Genomic DNA, 13,280 nt, shown 5'->3' with positions numbered 1-13,280 from the left:
AAGTCTGCTCGCTGGGCCGTTCGCTTTTGGAGCAAAAACACGGCTCCGTCGGTGACTTTTGGGCCGATATAGGCGAACAGAAAACACAAGTGAAAGAGCATTTGGCCAGCCCAGAGAAGCCGAGCTGGTTGGCTTGAGTCTACATGGTTCTCATGTCGCGTTTAAGGCCAGCCCCCTGCTCGGTGTGGAGCTTCAATAGCGCAGAACAGCGTCTACAGCAAACTACTCCTCGCAGACCGTGTGTGTGTGTGTGTGTGTGTACCGGACCAAACGACAGACAGACATGGCAGAAGTCGCACCAGCACCCGCCGCCGCCGCGCCGGCAAAGGCACCCAAGAAGAAGGCAGCAGCCAAGGCCAAGAAAGCGGGACCCAGCGTAGGCGAGCTCATCGTCAAGGCTGTGACCGCTTCCAAGGAGAGGAGCGGCGTGTCCCTGGCCGCACTCAAGAAGACGCTGGCGGCAGGCGGCTACGACGTGGAGAAGAACAACTCCCGCGTCAAGATCGCAGTCAAGAGCCTCGTCACCAAGGGTACCCTGGTCCAGACCAAGGGCACCGGTGCATCCGGCTCCTTCAAGCTCAACAAGAAAGCCGTCGAGGCGAAGAAGCCCGCCAAGAAAGCCGCAGTCCCCAAAGTAAAGAAGGTGGCCGCCAAGAAGCCCGCCGCGGCGAAGAAGCCCAAGAAGGTAGCAGCCAAGAAGGCCGTCGCCGCAAAGAAGTCCCCCAAGAAGGCCAAGAAGCCCGCTACACCCAAAAAGGCCGCCAAGAGCCCCAAGAAGGTGAAGAAGCCCGCCGCAGCGGCCAAGAAGGCAGCCAAGAGCCCCAAGAAGGCTACAAAGGCAGCCAAGCCCAAAGCCGCCAAGCCCAAGGCAGCCAAGGCCAAGAAGGCAGCCCCCAAGAAGAAGTAAACCTATTACAAACAGTGTTCTACTCGACACATGTTGTACCACAAAAGGCTCTTTTAAGAGCCACCCACCTCTTTCCATAGAAAGCGCATTGATTTCCATGTACTACCTGTCGTGGAAAAGAAATTACGCACACTAGGCTACTTTTACGCACACAACATTGTCCCACTCTGGGTGTGTGCGAAGGGAGAGGCATATAATAGAGGGCCAAAATGGCTCAGAAATTCGACCTCACGAGTGCACCCTCACCAGCCATTTTTATATATGAGCCACTGGGCTATTCCCGTTCAGAGGCAGGCTGCTGTGATGTGTTACAAGTGCCATGTAATAACAATAACAATACTATAGTGGCTTCGAATTGAAACTCACGAGTGCACCCTCAACAGCCATTTTTATATATGAGCCACTGGGCTATTCCCGTTCAGAGGCAGGCTGCTGTGATGTGTTACAAGTGCCATGTAATAACAATAACAATACTATAGTGGCTTCGATTTCAAACTCAAGAGTGCACCCTCACCAGCTGTTTGTTTCCCATTTGGAGAGAAATAATGTGTGGATGTCATTTCGGACATTTTGGCGCTCACGCGAAATGACACAAAGTAACGATTGGTTACCGGAGTGTAACTCCAGTTCTATGAGTGGAGCGGAGCCCCATAGGGGAGCTATGCTCCTAGTGGTTTACCCTCTGCCCTAGGGCAGAACAGCCTGAAGCAAAATTATGCACACACCTACAGCCAATAGGAGTACAGGTGTCCCTATATAAGGAACCCCGTTCCATCAATCTGCCTCCCGAGATATTATCTTCAGCGAGACTAGAAAGGGTCGGTAGGGCCTTAAGTCCTATGGGGCTCCGCTCCACTCATAGAACTGGAGTTACACTCCGGTAACCAATCGTTCTATATCGTGGAGCTCCGCCCCATAGGGGAGCTATGCTCCTAGTGGTTTAAGGCGGAGCGAAACGCTCCAAAATGTACTCCCTGCCGAGCCTAACATTTCCCATTCGAAAATGAAAAAAGGTCAAGCCCAGCAATGGCTGTAACCAATTCCCGCAGTAATGCGACTAAGGAACCCATCAGGGCGTCACAATATACCGCGTCATCGGTTATAGACCCGCCCCATCTAGCTCAATGACAATGTCAATGGCTATTGGGCAGATCAATAGAATATACGCCATGCTAGTCTGAATAGCAGCTAGCCGTACCTCCATATTCTATGACAATACTATTATCCACTAATGGAATGACATAAATGTCACTCTACACTATGTGTCCAATAGCCCGCCTTACTCACTCAATGGAACCCCATAGGTTAGTAGGCAGGGACAAAATATACCAGTCATACTAAACTGAACCTCAGATAGATGACCTCACATTCTGTCCATTCAATACATGTCTCTACATGCTGACACTGTTAGCCAGGAGATATGCTACAGAATATGCTCTTCATCCGAAGCGGACCTGATAGAGATCAGTCTATCGTCCTGCTTCTCCCTCCTCTACCTCAAGATTCTCCTTCAGCTGTGCTGAATGCAATCGAGATTAGAGTTAAAAAGCTTATCCTTGACATAAGTCTTCCTAACCAAAGCGGACCTGATTGGAACCTGTCCAAGGTCCCGCTTTGTCCTCTTTCTCTATCTCAAGAACGCCTTTCAGCTCTGCTGAAATTCGATCGGCCAAAAGAGTTAGAAAACATGTCTACAATATGTTACTTCTAATAAAAGCGGACTTATGAACATAGTCACAATCCTGCTTTCCTTCTCTATTCCGCTCATGGTCTCCCTTCAGCCACGCTGAGTACAGACCGAGCCAAAGAGTTAGAAGACATATCCAACAGATAGAAACGGATAAAAGGAGACGGTGTCGACCATGACGCTGCTCTACAAATATCCTCTACCTCTGTTCCTCTGAAGAGGGCAGTAGAAGCTGCCACTCCACGAGTGGAGTGTGCTCTAATACCCTGAGGCGGTTGTTGCCCCGCTGCCTCGTACGCCGTCTCAATGCCTTCACAAAGCCAATGAGACAAACGCTGTTTTGAAAGTGGTCTACCCAATGCAGCCGCACCGTGACACACAAACAGCTGAGGCGATGACCTAACCGCCGCTGTGCGCCTAACGTAACACGCCAAAGCGCGTACTGGGCACAAACAATGAAGCTTTTCCTCACTCCTCTCCCCATGGGGAGGGGGATGAAAAGCCCACAATTCCACGATCTGTGATCTATATGCACTGTTAATAACCTTCGGCACAAATGCCGGGTTAGGACGTAACACCGCTCTGCTCAGATCGCCATTAATGGCAAGGCAGTCGGGTCTCGTCGACAGTGCACACAAATCACTGACTCGTTTAGCAGTAGTCAAGGCGAGCAACAGCGCCGTCTTGATAGACAGCATCTTGAGGGGTATTTGATTCAATGGCTCGAACGGCGACTTACATAGCGCTTCGAGAACCAATGCTAAATCCCACTTGGGCAGCGTAGCTCTAGGCCTTGGCCTAAGCCGTTGCGTTCCCAATAGGAAACGTTTCACTAATGGGTGACTGAACACACTTTTTCCGTTAAACCCTTCATGACCGGCTGAAATTGCCACTGCAAACACTCGAATAGTGGAGGGCGATTTCTGCTTATCAAACATAGACTGTAGGAATGAGAGCACACTCTCTACCTGACAGCTCATGGGGTCCACGTCCTGTGTATCGCACCATCGTGAGAAAACGTTCCATCTGCTAGTATACACCCTAGAAGTGGAACCGGCTCTTGCGCCCTGTATCGTTCTGATCACTGCATCAGACAACCCACGGCGCTTTAACCTGACCCATTCAGGAGCCAAGCCTTCAGTGGTTGGCCGATTATGGGCCATTGCCCTATCGAGCCTCCCGCCTGAATCAACGCGTCTCGTCGATGTGGAATTGACCAGGGTGGTGCAATCAACATCTGACTCATCTCTGCAAACCACGGAGCCCCCGGGCGATCGGGCGCTATCAGTATCACTGACAGTTCCTCTGACCTCACTCTGGCTAACAGTGGGAGAATGCAAGACAGCGGAGGGAATGCATACAGTAGAACTCTCGGCCACGGGTAGTGCGCGAATGCGTCTCTTCCCAATGGCGGTTCGTCCTGATTTCTCAGAGAGAACCATAGGGGACACTGTGCGTTCACACGTGACGCGAACAGGTCCACCTCGGCTCTCCCGAATTGTTCCCAAATCTGTAGAACAATGTCCGGGTGCAGACACCACTCGTCGTCTCGAGGACCCCCTCTTGACATGAGGTCTGCCCCTACGTTCAAGTAGCCCGGAATGTGCGCTGCTCTCAACGAGCGAAGGTGCTTGTGAGCCCACAGCCACAATTTCACTGCCGCCCGGTGAAGGGCAGGAGACCTGACCCCTCCCTGGCGGTTTATGTGAGCCACTGTGGTTCGGTTGTCTGACCAGACCAACACATCGCGACCCCGAAGGGTAGACGCGAAGTGGGTCAAGACCAGTCGCACCGTTTCCAACTCTAGGAGGTTGATGTGACGACCTGATTGAGGCCATGCACCTCCTATCGCTTGAGACTGACATGTCCCCCCCCATCCAGTCAGAGAGGCATCTGTAAACACTGGAATGTAGGATGACACCTTGCCCATCGGGACTCCGTGCGTGAGAACGCACGGGTTCCGCCAATAGCCCAGGTCTGATCTTAGCGAGAGAGGAACCACCACCAACCGATGACGTTGACGCACTGGGTCTAGTCTTAGTTGGGCGAACCACCGCTGTGCTTTGCGCATATGCAGAAGCCCTAGCGGGACCACAGAGTGGGCTGCCGACATGAGACCCAAAAGTGACATGATCGATAGCGCCGTTACTGTGTGATTCGGACGACACTTCCTCAGGGCTAATAACAATGCTGCCCTTCGAGGGTCCGAAATTCGTGCCCTCATCATTACAGTGTCTAGCTGTAGTCCCAGGTAGACAATCTGATGACTGGGCCAGGGTGCGCTCTTTTTCCAATTCACAGCAAACCCCAGACGCGTGAGATGAATCACTGTCTGTGTCGTGTGTGTGAACGCCAGCTCTGCTGACGGGGCGAGAATCAACAGATCGTCTAGGTAGGCTAATAGCCTTATCCCCTGACGACGCAGCGGTTCCAATGCCGTCTCCACACATTTGGAAAACGTTCGAGGTGCCAGGGCGTACCCAAACGGCATCCTCGTGAACTCGTACGCCACCCCTTGAAAGGCGAACCGCAGAAACTTTCTGTGGCGCGATTGTATCGGCACATGAAAGTACGCGTCCTTTAGGTCTATGCTTGTACAAAAATCTCCCTTCTGAACACATTCCAGTAGGCGTTTTGTCGTCAGCATTCGGAAGGGCCGTTTGGTTATGCTCTCGTTGAGAATGCGTAAATCCAAAATCGGCCTCACTCCCCCCGTCTTTTTGGGCACTAGGAAATAGGGCGAGTAAAGCCCCTTGTTCCTTTGCTCTCGGGGTACTACTGTGACCGCCTCCTTCGCCAAAAGTTCCGTAATCTCTGACTTCAGAGCGGCCACTTTGTCTGGCGTTTTCATCACCGTCTCCACTACTCCCCTGAACGGGGGTGGGGTCCGATGGAATTGGAGGGCATAACCCTTCTCTAACGTCTGTTCTAGCCAGCGTGAGAGGGTACAGCTTCGACGCCACTGCCAGCAATGCTGAGAAAGCGGGCGCGCACGAAGCTGTGGTGCGTCTAGTAGGAAAGACCTGTATTCCTCTATGGCCCTCACCGCCGCTATTCCCCAGCACTGGGTTGGTGGAATAGCCCAAGGCGGGCCCCCCTTGAAAGGGAGAGGAAACATCAGCTCGTTCTGGGTGAATCGGGGGCGTTGATACGTTGGTTACGACCGTAACTCCAGTAATCTTGCCCTCCGTGAACGCAGCACGGGTCTGAACTGCACTGTCTGAGGTACTGGCCTGAGACAGAGCGCTCTTCCCTGAAAGCGATTGCGTCATCATGTCATTGTCTGACTGAGACTGCTGCTTGCCATGAGACCCATCCATTGCAGTACTCAACAGAGTCTGAAAAGTGTGATCTCTGACTGGTACCACAAGATGGTGCCACAATACCTCCTCACTGGTCTCATGCGGCTGCTCAACAGCACACTCTTGTGTGGTGAGCTACACTCAGAGCCATGGGCATTGTTACGTTCTGAATACACTGGGGGCGTCCATACATTGGTTACGCCTGTAACTCTAGTATTCTCGCCCTCCTTGAACGTCGCATGGGTCTGATCTGCGCTGGCTGAGGCATTAGCCTGCAGCAAGGCGTCATTCCCAGCTAGCGGCTGCGTCCTCATGTCACATTGGGACAGAGACTGTTGCCTGTTGTGTGAAACCTTTACTACAGAGCTCCTAGGAGTCTGTAGTAAAAAGTCCTTATCAGGTGAGCTAAGGCTGCGCCTTGCTACCTTTTTCCCTTTCCTCTCCTGTGTATGCTCAGTTACACACCTCTGGTGAGTCGAGCTACATACAGAGTGGTGAGAATCAATACGTTCTGTGAGAACAGGGGGCGCCGATACGTTGGTTACACCCGTAACTCTAGTATTCCGGCCCTCCTTGAACGTAGCACGGTTCTGAGCCGCCCTGACTAAGGCACTAGCCTGAGACAGGGCGCCGTCCCCAGATATAGGTCGCGTCATCATGCCATTCTCTGGCTGAGACTGCAGCCTGCTATGAGAGGCACTCACTACAGTACTCCTTGGAGTCTGTAATGTGAGGTCTCTTTGAGATAAACCAAGACGGCGTCTAGGTATTATTCCTCCTTTCACCTCCTGTGTGCGTTCAGCTCTGCACCTCTGGTGGGCTGAACTACACTCAGTGTGGTGAGCCTGGGCGCATTCAGGAAAAGGTGGGGGCGCCGATACACTGGGCACCTTCGTGACCGTGGTAATCGGGCCCTTCTTGAACGCAGCATGGGTCTGGGTCGTACTAACAGAGACCTTAGTCTGTGATAGTGCGCCATCCCCAATGTGATTATTATCAGCGCGCTCTGAGAGAGACGGGGGCGCCGGTACGTTGGTTACGCCCGTAACCGTAGTAATCCGGCCCTCCGTGAACGCAGCACGAGTCTGAACTGCACTGACTGAGGCGTTAGCCTGAGACAGAGCGCCGTCCCGAATAGCGGTCGCGTCATCATGCCATTATCTGGCTGAGACTGCAGCCTGCTATGTGAGACACTCACTACGGCACTCCTAGGAGTCTGTAAAGTGAGGTCTTTATAAGGTACACTTAATACCTTTTATATACCTGCCTTATGTGTGCATTCAGCAACGCACCATGGTGGGCTGAGCTGCACTCATAGTGGTAAGAGAGAGAGCGAGAGTGAGGAAGGTCGAACGCTCTCGGATGTATTATGGAAAAAGGGGCTCTTTTTTGACAGTGTCAAGTAGAGCCAACTCTTTATTACACACCTCAACAAAAAACATTCTCCTCCATACACTCAACGGTAGAGTGTGCGGGGACAGTGGGCTCGGTCACAGCAGGCGCTGTGCCGTCTTCCGTTCTCTCCCCCTCGCCTGTCATAAACGGCGTCTCTTCTGGCCGCCCTTCGGGTGATGCCAGGATGACGCTTTAATGACCTCTCTCGCCGGCACCTCTGGCGCTGCAGGGGGGGGCGAGGCCCGCTCCCTTGCTGCTGGAGGCCGTCGTCTGACGCCAAGCTGTAGCGAGAGTAACGGCCGCCCTTCATCATATCCACTTCCGGGTTGGAGGGAATGGGGGCAGCTTAATCTCCCACTGTTTAGCAGCCCACTCAATGAGACCTAAAAATTCAGAGCACAGAGAGGCTGTGGCGTCATCATCCAGGGATGTAATGACCTCACAATTTCCTGAAGGAAAAGGGGTGTTAAACATCTGGGTCAGTGTAATGAATTGTTCCAATAGAATATTCATTTCTTCCCCAATAGCCCTGTCATCTCCTGAGTCAGCGCCTTCAGATGATGCCTCAGAGCTGAGACTAACATTGATAACACATCCTCAAGAGGAATATCCTCCCTAAAAATGCCCAACGCTGCTTCCACTCCTTCAAAAAAGGAGGGCGCAGCTGGCGCATTAATGAGGCCGTCCCTGGCATGCTGTGTCCCTCAACCCACGAAACATATTTCGGGGGGGGTGACAGCCGCCAAGGGGAACAGCGACATTGAGCTCTGAAAAGAGCTTTAGTTAAATACTTACCCTATGGGTAAGCTTGGTGTGCTCATTGTAGGACGACGTCGATGATCTGGAAATCGACGGCGTTTTCTTCGTCCTGAGTCCTCTCTTCTTGGCTTCTTCAATTCTAGTCCAGTCGCTGAAGATAATGGGAGGCAGATTGATGGAACGGGGTTCCTTATATAGGGACACCTGTACTCCTATTGGCTGTAGGTGTGTGCATAATTTTGCTTCAGGCTGTTCTGCCCTAGGGCAGAGGGTAAACCACTAGGAGCATAGCTCCCCTATGGGGCGGAGCTCCACGATATAGAACAAAGTCGGAGGGAAACAAAGTAGCCTCTCACTCGCTGCCTGTGGGTGGGAACCGGCTTAGGGCTGTCTGTCTGTCCATCTGTCTGTCCCTCGCTCCAATTGGATAAGGCCACACCGGCCCGGTGGCCAATCGTTGCCTCTTGTGGCGAGGTATATGTACGGCTCTCGAAGTGGCGAGCGGCTCATTCAGACTTTCTGTGACTTTCTCAAGCTACCAATATGAGCGGAAGAGGCAAAACCGGAGGCAAGGCCAGGGCGAAGGCAAAGACCCGTTCATCCCGTGCTGGCCTCCAGTTCCCCGTGGGCCGTGTGCACAGGCTGCTGCGCAAAGGCAACTACGCCGAGCGTGTGGGCGCTGGCGCACCAGTCTACCTGGCCGCCGTACTCGAGTACCTGACTGCTGAGATCCTGGAGTTGGCCGGCAACGCTGCCCGTGACAACAAGAAGACTCGTATCATCCCCCGTCACCTGCAACTGGCCGTCCGTAATGACGAGGAGCTGAACAAACTGCTCGGCGGTGTGACCATCGCTCAGGGTGGTGTGCTGCCCAACATCCAGGCAGTCCTACTCCCCAAGAAGACCGAGAAGGCAGTCAAAGCCAAGTAAATTCGCTACTGCGACTTCAACTTGACTACTCAACCCCCAAAGGCTCTTTTAAGAGCCAACCACCTAGCTCTCCAAAAGCGCAAAGTACCTTTCTATGACCGCAATACATTGAGTGGGTGTATACACAACTATTTCGACATTCTGTGCCCACATGAGGCCTTGCATGAACAACAACACCTACTTGGCCTCATTTGCCATAGCAGGCTAGCATTAGATGATACGTGCCTATAAGCTGTCACTCTTGACTTTGGCGACTATTATTGCGCATAAAGGGCCGGCGGCGTCCTATTGCGCGCGCACCGGGAGTTTGAGTTTTGGAGAGGCCGGGCCTCCCGTCCAATGGCCAACGGAGGAGGCCTGCGAAACGGGCCAATCGGGGTGGTGGGGAGATGGTGTCCAATCAGCAGGCGCCACTGCCGGCTTTATAAACTTCACATAGGCATTTCGAGGCTATACTCCCGACTGTCAGAGCAGCGCCATGGCCAGAACCAAGCAAACCGCTCGCAAATCCACCGGTGGCAAAGCCCCCAGGAAGCAGCTCGCCACTAAGGCTGCTCGCAAGAGTGCCCCGGCCACCGGCGGTGTGAAGAAGCCTCACCGTTACAGGCCCGGCACCGTGGCTCTGAGAGAGATCCGTCGTTACCAGAAGTCCACTGAGCTACTCATCCGCAAGCTGCCCTTCCAGCGCCTGGTGCGAGAAATCGCCCAGGACTTCAAGACCGACCTGCGCTTCCAGAGCTCCGCCGTGATGGCCCTACAGGAGGCTAGCGAGGCTTACCTGGTCGGCCTGTTCGAGGACACCAACCTGTGCGCCATCCACGCCAAGCGGGTGACCATCATGCCCAAGGACATCCAGCTGGCCCGCCGTATTCGCGGAGAGCGCGCATAAATGAGGATGACCTGAACTCGAATATCCCCCAAAGGCTCTTTTAAGAGCCACCTCCATATTTCCATCAAAAAGGCACAATTGTTCCATGTATACACGCACCTCTACATTAGCCACCATGTATGTTGTTCACTAACACGTCTAAAAGCTACGTATTGCACCTTTTTAGTTGCCTGAAGTCTAGCTTCAATGTTTGTGTGTGTATATACACAACCATCTGGCATCATCCACTTCCTTTGAACTATATAGTAACACAGTAAAATGCTTTACAAAGGAGGGGAAAAAGAAACGAGTGATAATATAGGCCGAATAGTAACAAGAATTGTGTTCAGATGAATAATTGACACTATTAGTTGTGTGTAATAATAGCCTTGCATGCAGTCCAGAAAAAACATTGCATGCCAACTTACTTTGAAAGTCCCATGTTGCAGTGCTGCTGAGAGACTCATGCAGAGGCCCAAACTTTACAATGGAGCACGGAGGCCATCTTGTGGTTAAATGTGGGTACTGCACCTCATGGTGAGTCCCTTTCAGCATTTGCTCTTTAGGCCAGCGTTTCCCAAACGCGGTCCTGGGGTCCACAAGGGGTGCGCGTTTTGCGTTTTGCCCTAGCACTCCACAACTGATTCTAATACTCCCAGCTTGATGATGATGAGTTGATTATTTGAATCAGCTGTGTAGTGCTAGGGCAAAAACTCCCAAAATGTGGCCCGAGTTTGGGAAACCCTGCTTTAGGCTAATACTAGCCTATTAGGATGACTTGGTTCGATCGCTTTAATGGCAACTGCTGAACTCTGGTTTCACTAATTACTTGTCCCAGGTCACCATTATGAATCCAATAGCAAAACAAATGTTTCAAAATAGCTCAATAGTGAAAAAAGGCCAGGAAATGATGGGTTCTCAGCAATATTTCACCAACAACCAATCACTATTCACGCATAGACATTAGGATCATCAACAAATATTCCTAAGTCATACTACAAAAGGGTTGTAACGAAATGGATTTGTCTGTTCAATGCAAGTTCAACGTCAAAGAAAAAGTGCATCACCACAACAAACGTGTCTTTAGATACACTGTAAAAAATGACTTTGTGGAATGTACTCAAGCTATTACAGTCAACAAAAGCACACGTCATATTGTTGAGTAGATCTTTTTGCTTGTTTTTATGAGTAGATAAGCTTGAGTAAGTTGAGTTGATGTGGTCCAATACATTGAGTAAAGATGATAGAGACGTAAAAAGGATTATATTACGTTGATTCGACTCAAATAGACATTGTGTTATTTTACCTGAATGATTCATCCTATTATGTATTTAGACCAACTTACTTTGGATTCACTCAATCACATCCCTTAAGAGAAAAGGTATCCGGACACCGGGAATCCATTTATTTAAACATCAACGGTTTGCAAAACATCTGTTATTATGAGTTGACAAATTACGTAATTGCAATCAACACTGCAGGTAAATCATGATTGCTGCAGGTAGGCAACACCGTAGAAATAGGAACTACAACACTAACAACAAGTGACATTTACTCCTGATGTACTGACTGACCTGTTGCAACCTCTACAACCACTGTGCTTATTATTTGACCCTGCTGGTCATCTATGAACGTTTGAACATCTTGGAGAAAAATGTGTGAAACCACTGCCTATATGAGGAGCTGTCGTTGTTTGTTTTATTACCACATACTTATGGAAATTGCACCGGTTGAGAGATGATGGCTCTCTTGTGCCTACGGTGAAGGGTACTTCTGATCCAGCAGGTGGTGCTAAGATCCCTCCCTATATGACTTGAATGATGAGTTGATTTATTCCTTATAGCTCCTAATGATTTTAAGGCCAGTGTTGGCAAACATTACTTGTGCTCCAGCAGGTGGCCATGACATCCCTCCCTATATGACTTGACTGACCAGTTAGTTGATGGACTCCTTATAGCTCCTAATGATTTTAAGGCCAGTGTTGGCAAACATGACTTCTGCTCCAGCAGGTGGCCATGAAATCCCCCCCTATATGACTTGACTGACCAGGTAGTTGATGGACTCCTTATAGCTCTTAATGATCTCAAGTGTCTGTGTTTTTATGTGGTTAGGAGTTTTGCTCACTGCGTGTCCCCCTTCCATTTCAGTGTTTCCCAACTCCAGCGGTAGAGTAGGCTACCCCCAACAGGACCCATTTTTCTTGTAGGCCTGGACAGCCACAGCTGATTGAACAACCTGTCACCTAAATTACCAAGTCCTCAATGAGTAGAATCAGGTGCAACAACAACAACAACAACAACAACAATATGAGGAGAGGGACACAGTGTACTAGCTGATCTCCCAGTTGTCACAGTTTGGCCTTGTGTTCCACATAGCCTATATCAGTATTTGAGTATGTTTCCCGCGCACGTTAGTTGCTTTCACGTCATCTTTGAAATCGCTCCTCCCTAGTCCCCTAGAACGAGCGCCCTCCCCTTTGCAACGCCTCCGAACATATAACAGAGGCGCGCTTTCTGTGCCGCCGGCCTCAATCAGGTCGACCAAACGCAGATAATAGCGCACCGCGCACCGGCGCTGAAATCATTCATTCACTTGAACTCAACTAGCGAACACACCATGTCCGGAAGAGGCAAAGGCGGCAAGGGACTCGGAAAAGGAGGCGCCAAGCGTCACCGCAAAGTTCTCCGCGATAACATCCAGGGAATCACCAAACCCGCTATCCGCCGTCTGGCTCGCCGCGGCGGCGTGAAGCGTATTTCCGGTCTGATCTACGAGGAGACCCGCGGTGTCCTGAAGGTGTTCCTGGAGAACGTGATCCGTGACGCAGTCACCTACACCGAGCACGCCAAGAGGAAGACCGTTACCGCCATGGACGTGGTCTACGCTCTGAAACGTCAGGGACGCACCCTGTACGGTTTCGGCGGTTAAACCCACTCTCTTCGGAACCTCAACACCCCGACTCGAACCCAAAGGCTCTTTTAAGAGCCACCCACATCCGCTTAAAATGGGCCCATTCCATGTAGTGTTATATATAACAAAAAATGTTTAGTATGCAATTTAGTAAGAAAGTATGAGCCACTTCGAGTGGACAGGGAGTATTAATTAGAGGATTCTAATGTCCCGTCCACTTTTAGCGCACAGAGGGAGGCCTATATCTGACAGTGGCAAAGTGTAAGAACGTTATTATTTTGGGTCAAGCAATAGTGGAATTTGGACAACATAAAGCCACCACGAGTCGGTAGACGTGGCTCGAAAAGAGGGGGACAGCGCGCACACACACACACACAGTCCAAAATGGGAGCCCTATGTCTGACGGTGCCAAAGTGGGCAATTCTATCACCAGCATTATTTGGCACAACAATCGTGCCATTTGGACACCTATTAAAGCCCCCCTTTTGAAACACACAATTCCCCATCGGTCACAGAGCATAG

The 13,280-nt window shown here is 51.0% G+C and overlaps 2 protein-coding genes across 2 annotated transcripts; both read left to right on the top strand.

Moving 5' to 3' along the window:
* Positions 1 to 248: 248 nt before the first annotated feature.
* Positions 249 to 907, top strand: LOC311119501 (histone H1-like; the record flags this gene model as incomplete). The annotated part of the gene is made up of 1 exon (XM_084194180.1): positions 249 to 907. The coding sequence occupies exon 1, from the start codon at positions 284 to 286 to the stop codon at positions 905 to 907; it is 624 nt and encodes a 207-aa protein (XP_084050306.1). The 5' UTR covers positions 249 to 283.
* Positions 908 to 8,593: 7,686 nt separating this feature from the next.
* On the top strand, positions 8,594 to 8,980 carry LOC311119500 (histone H2A; the record flags this gene model as incomplete). The annotated part of the gene is made up of 1 exon (XM_084194179.1): positions 8,594 to 8,980. One exon carries the CDS (start codon positions 8,594 to 8,596, stop codon positions 8,978 to 8,980), a length of 387 nt encoding a protein of 128 aa, XP_084050305.1.
* Positions 8,981 to 13,280: the final 4,300 nt, after the last annotated feature.

Source organism: Coregonus lavaretus (genome assembly GCF_964263955.1).
Source record: "Coregonus lavaretus genome assembly, contig: HAP1_SCAFFOLD_9548, whole genome shotgun sequence".
In the NCBI taxonomy this organism is placed as follows: Eukaryota; Metazoa; Chordata; class Actinopteri; order Salmoniformes; family Salmonidae; genus Coregonus; species Coregonus lavaretus.
This window is presented reverse-complemented; position numbering and strand designations above follow the sequence as displayed.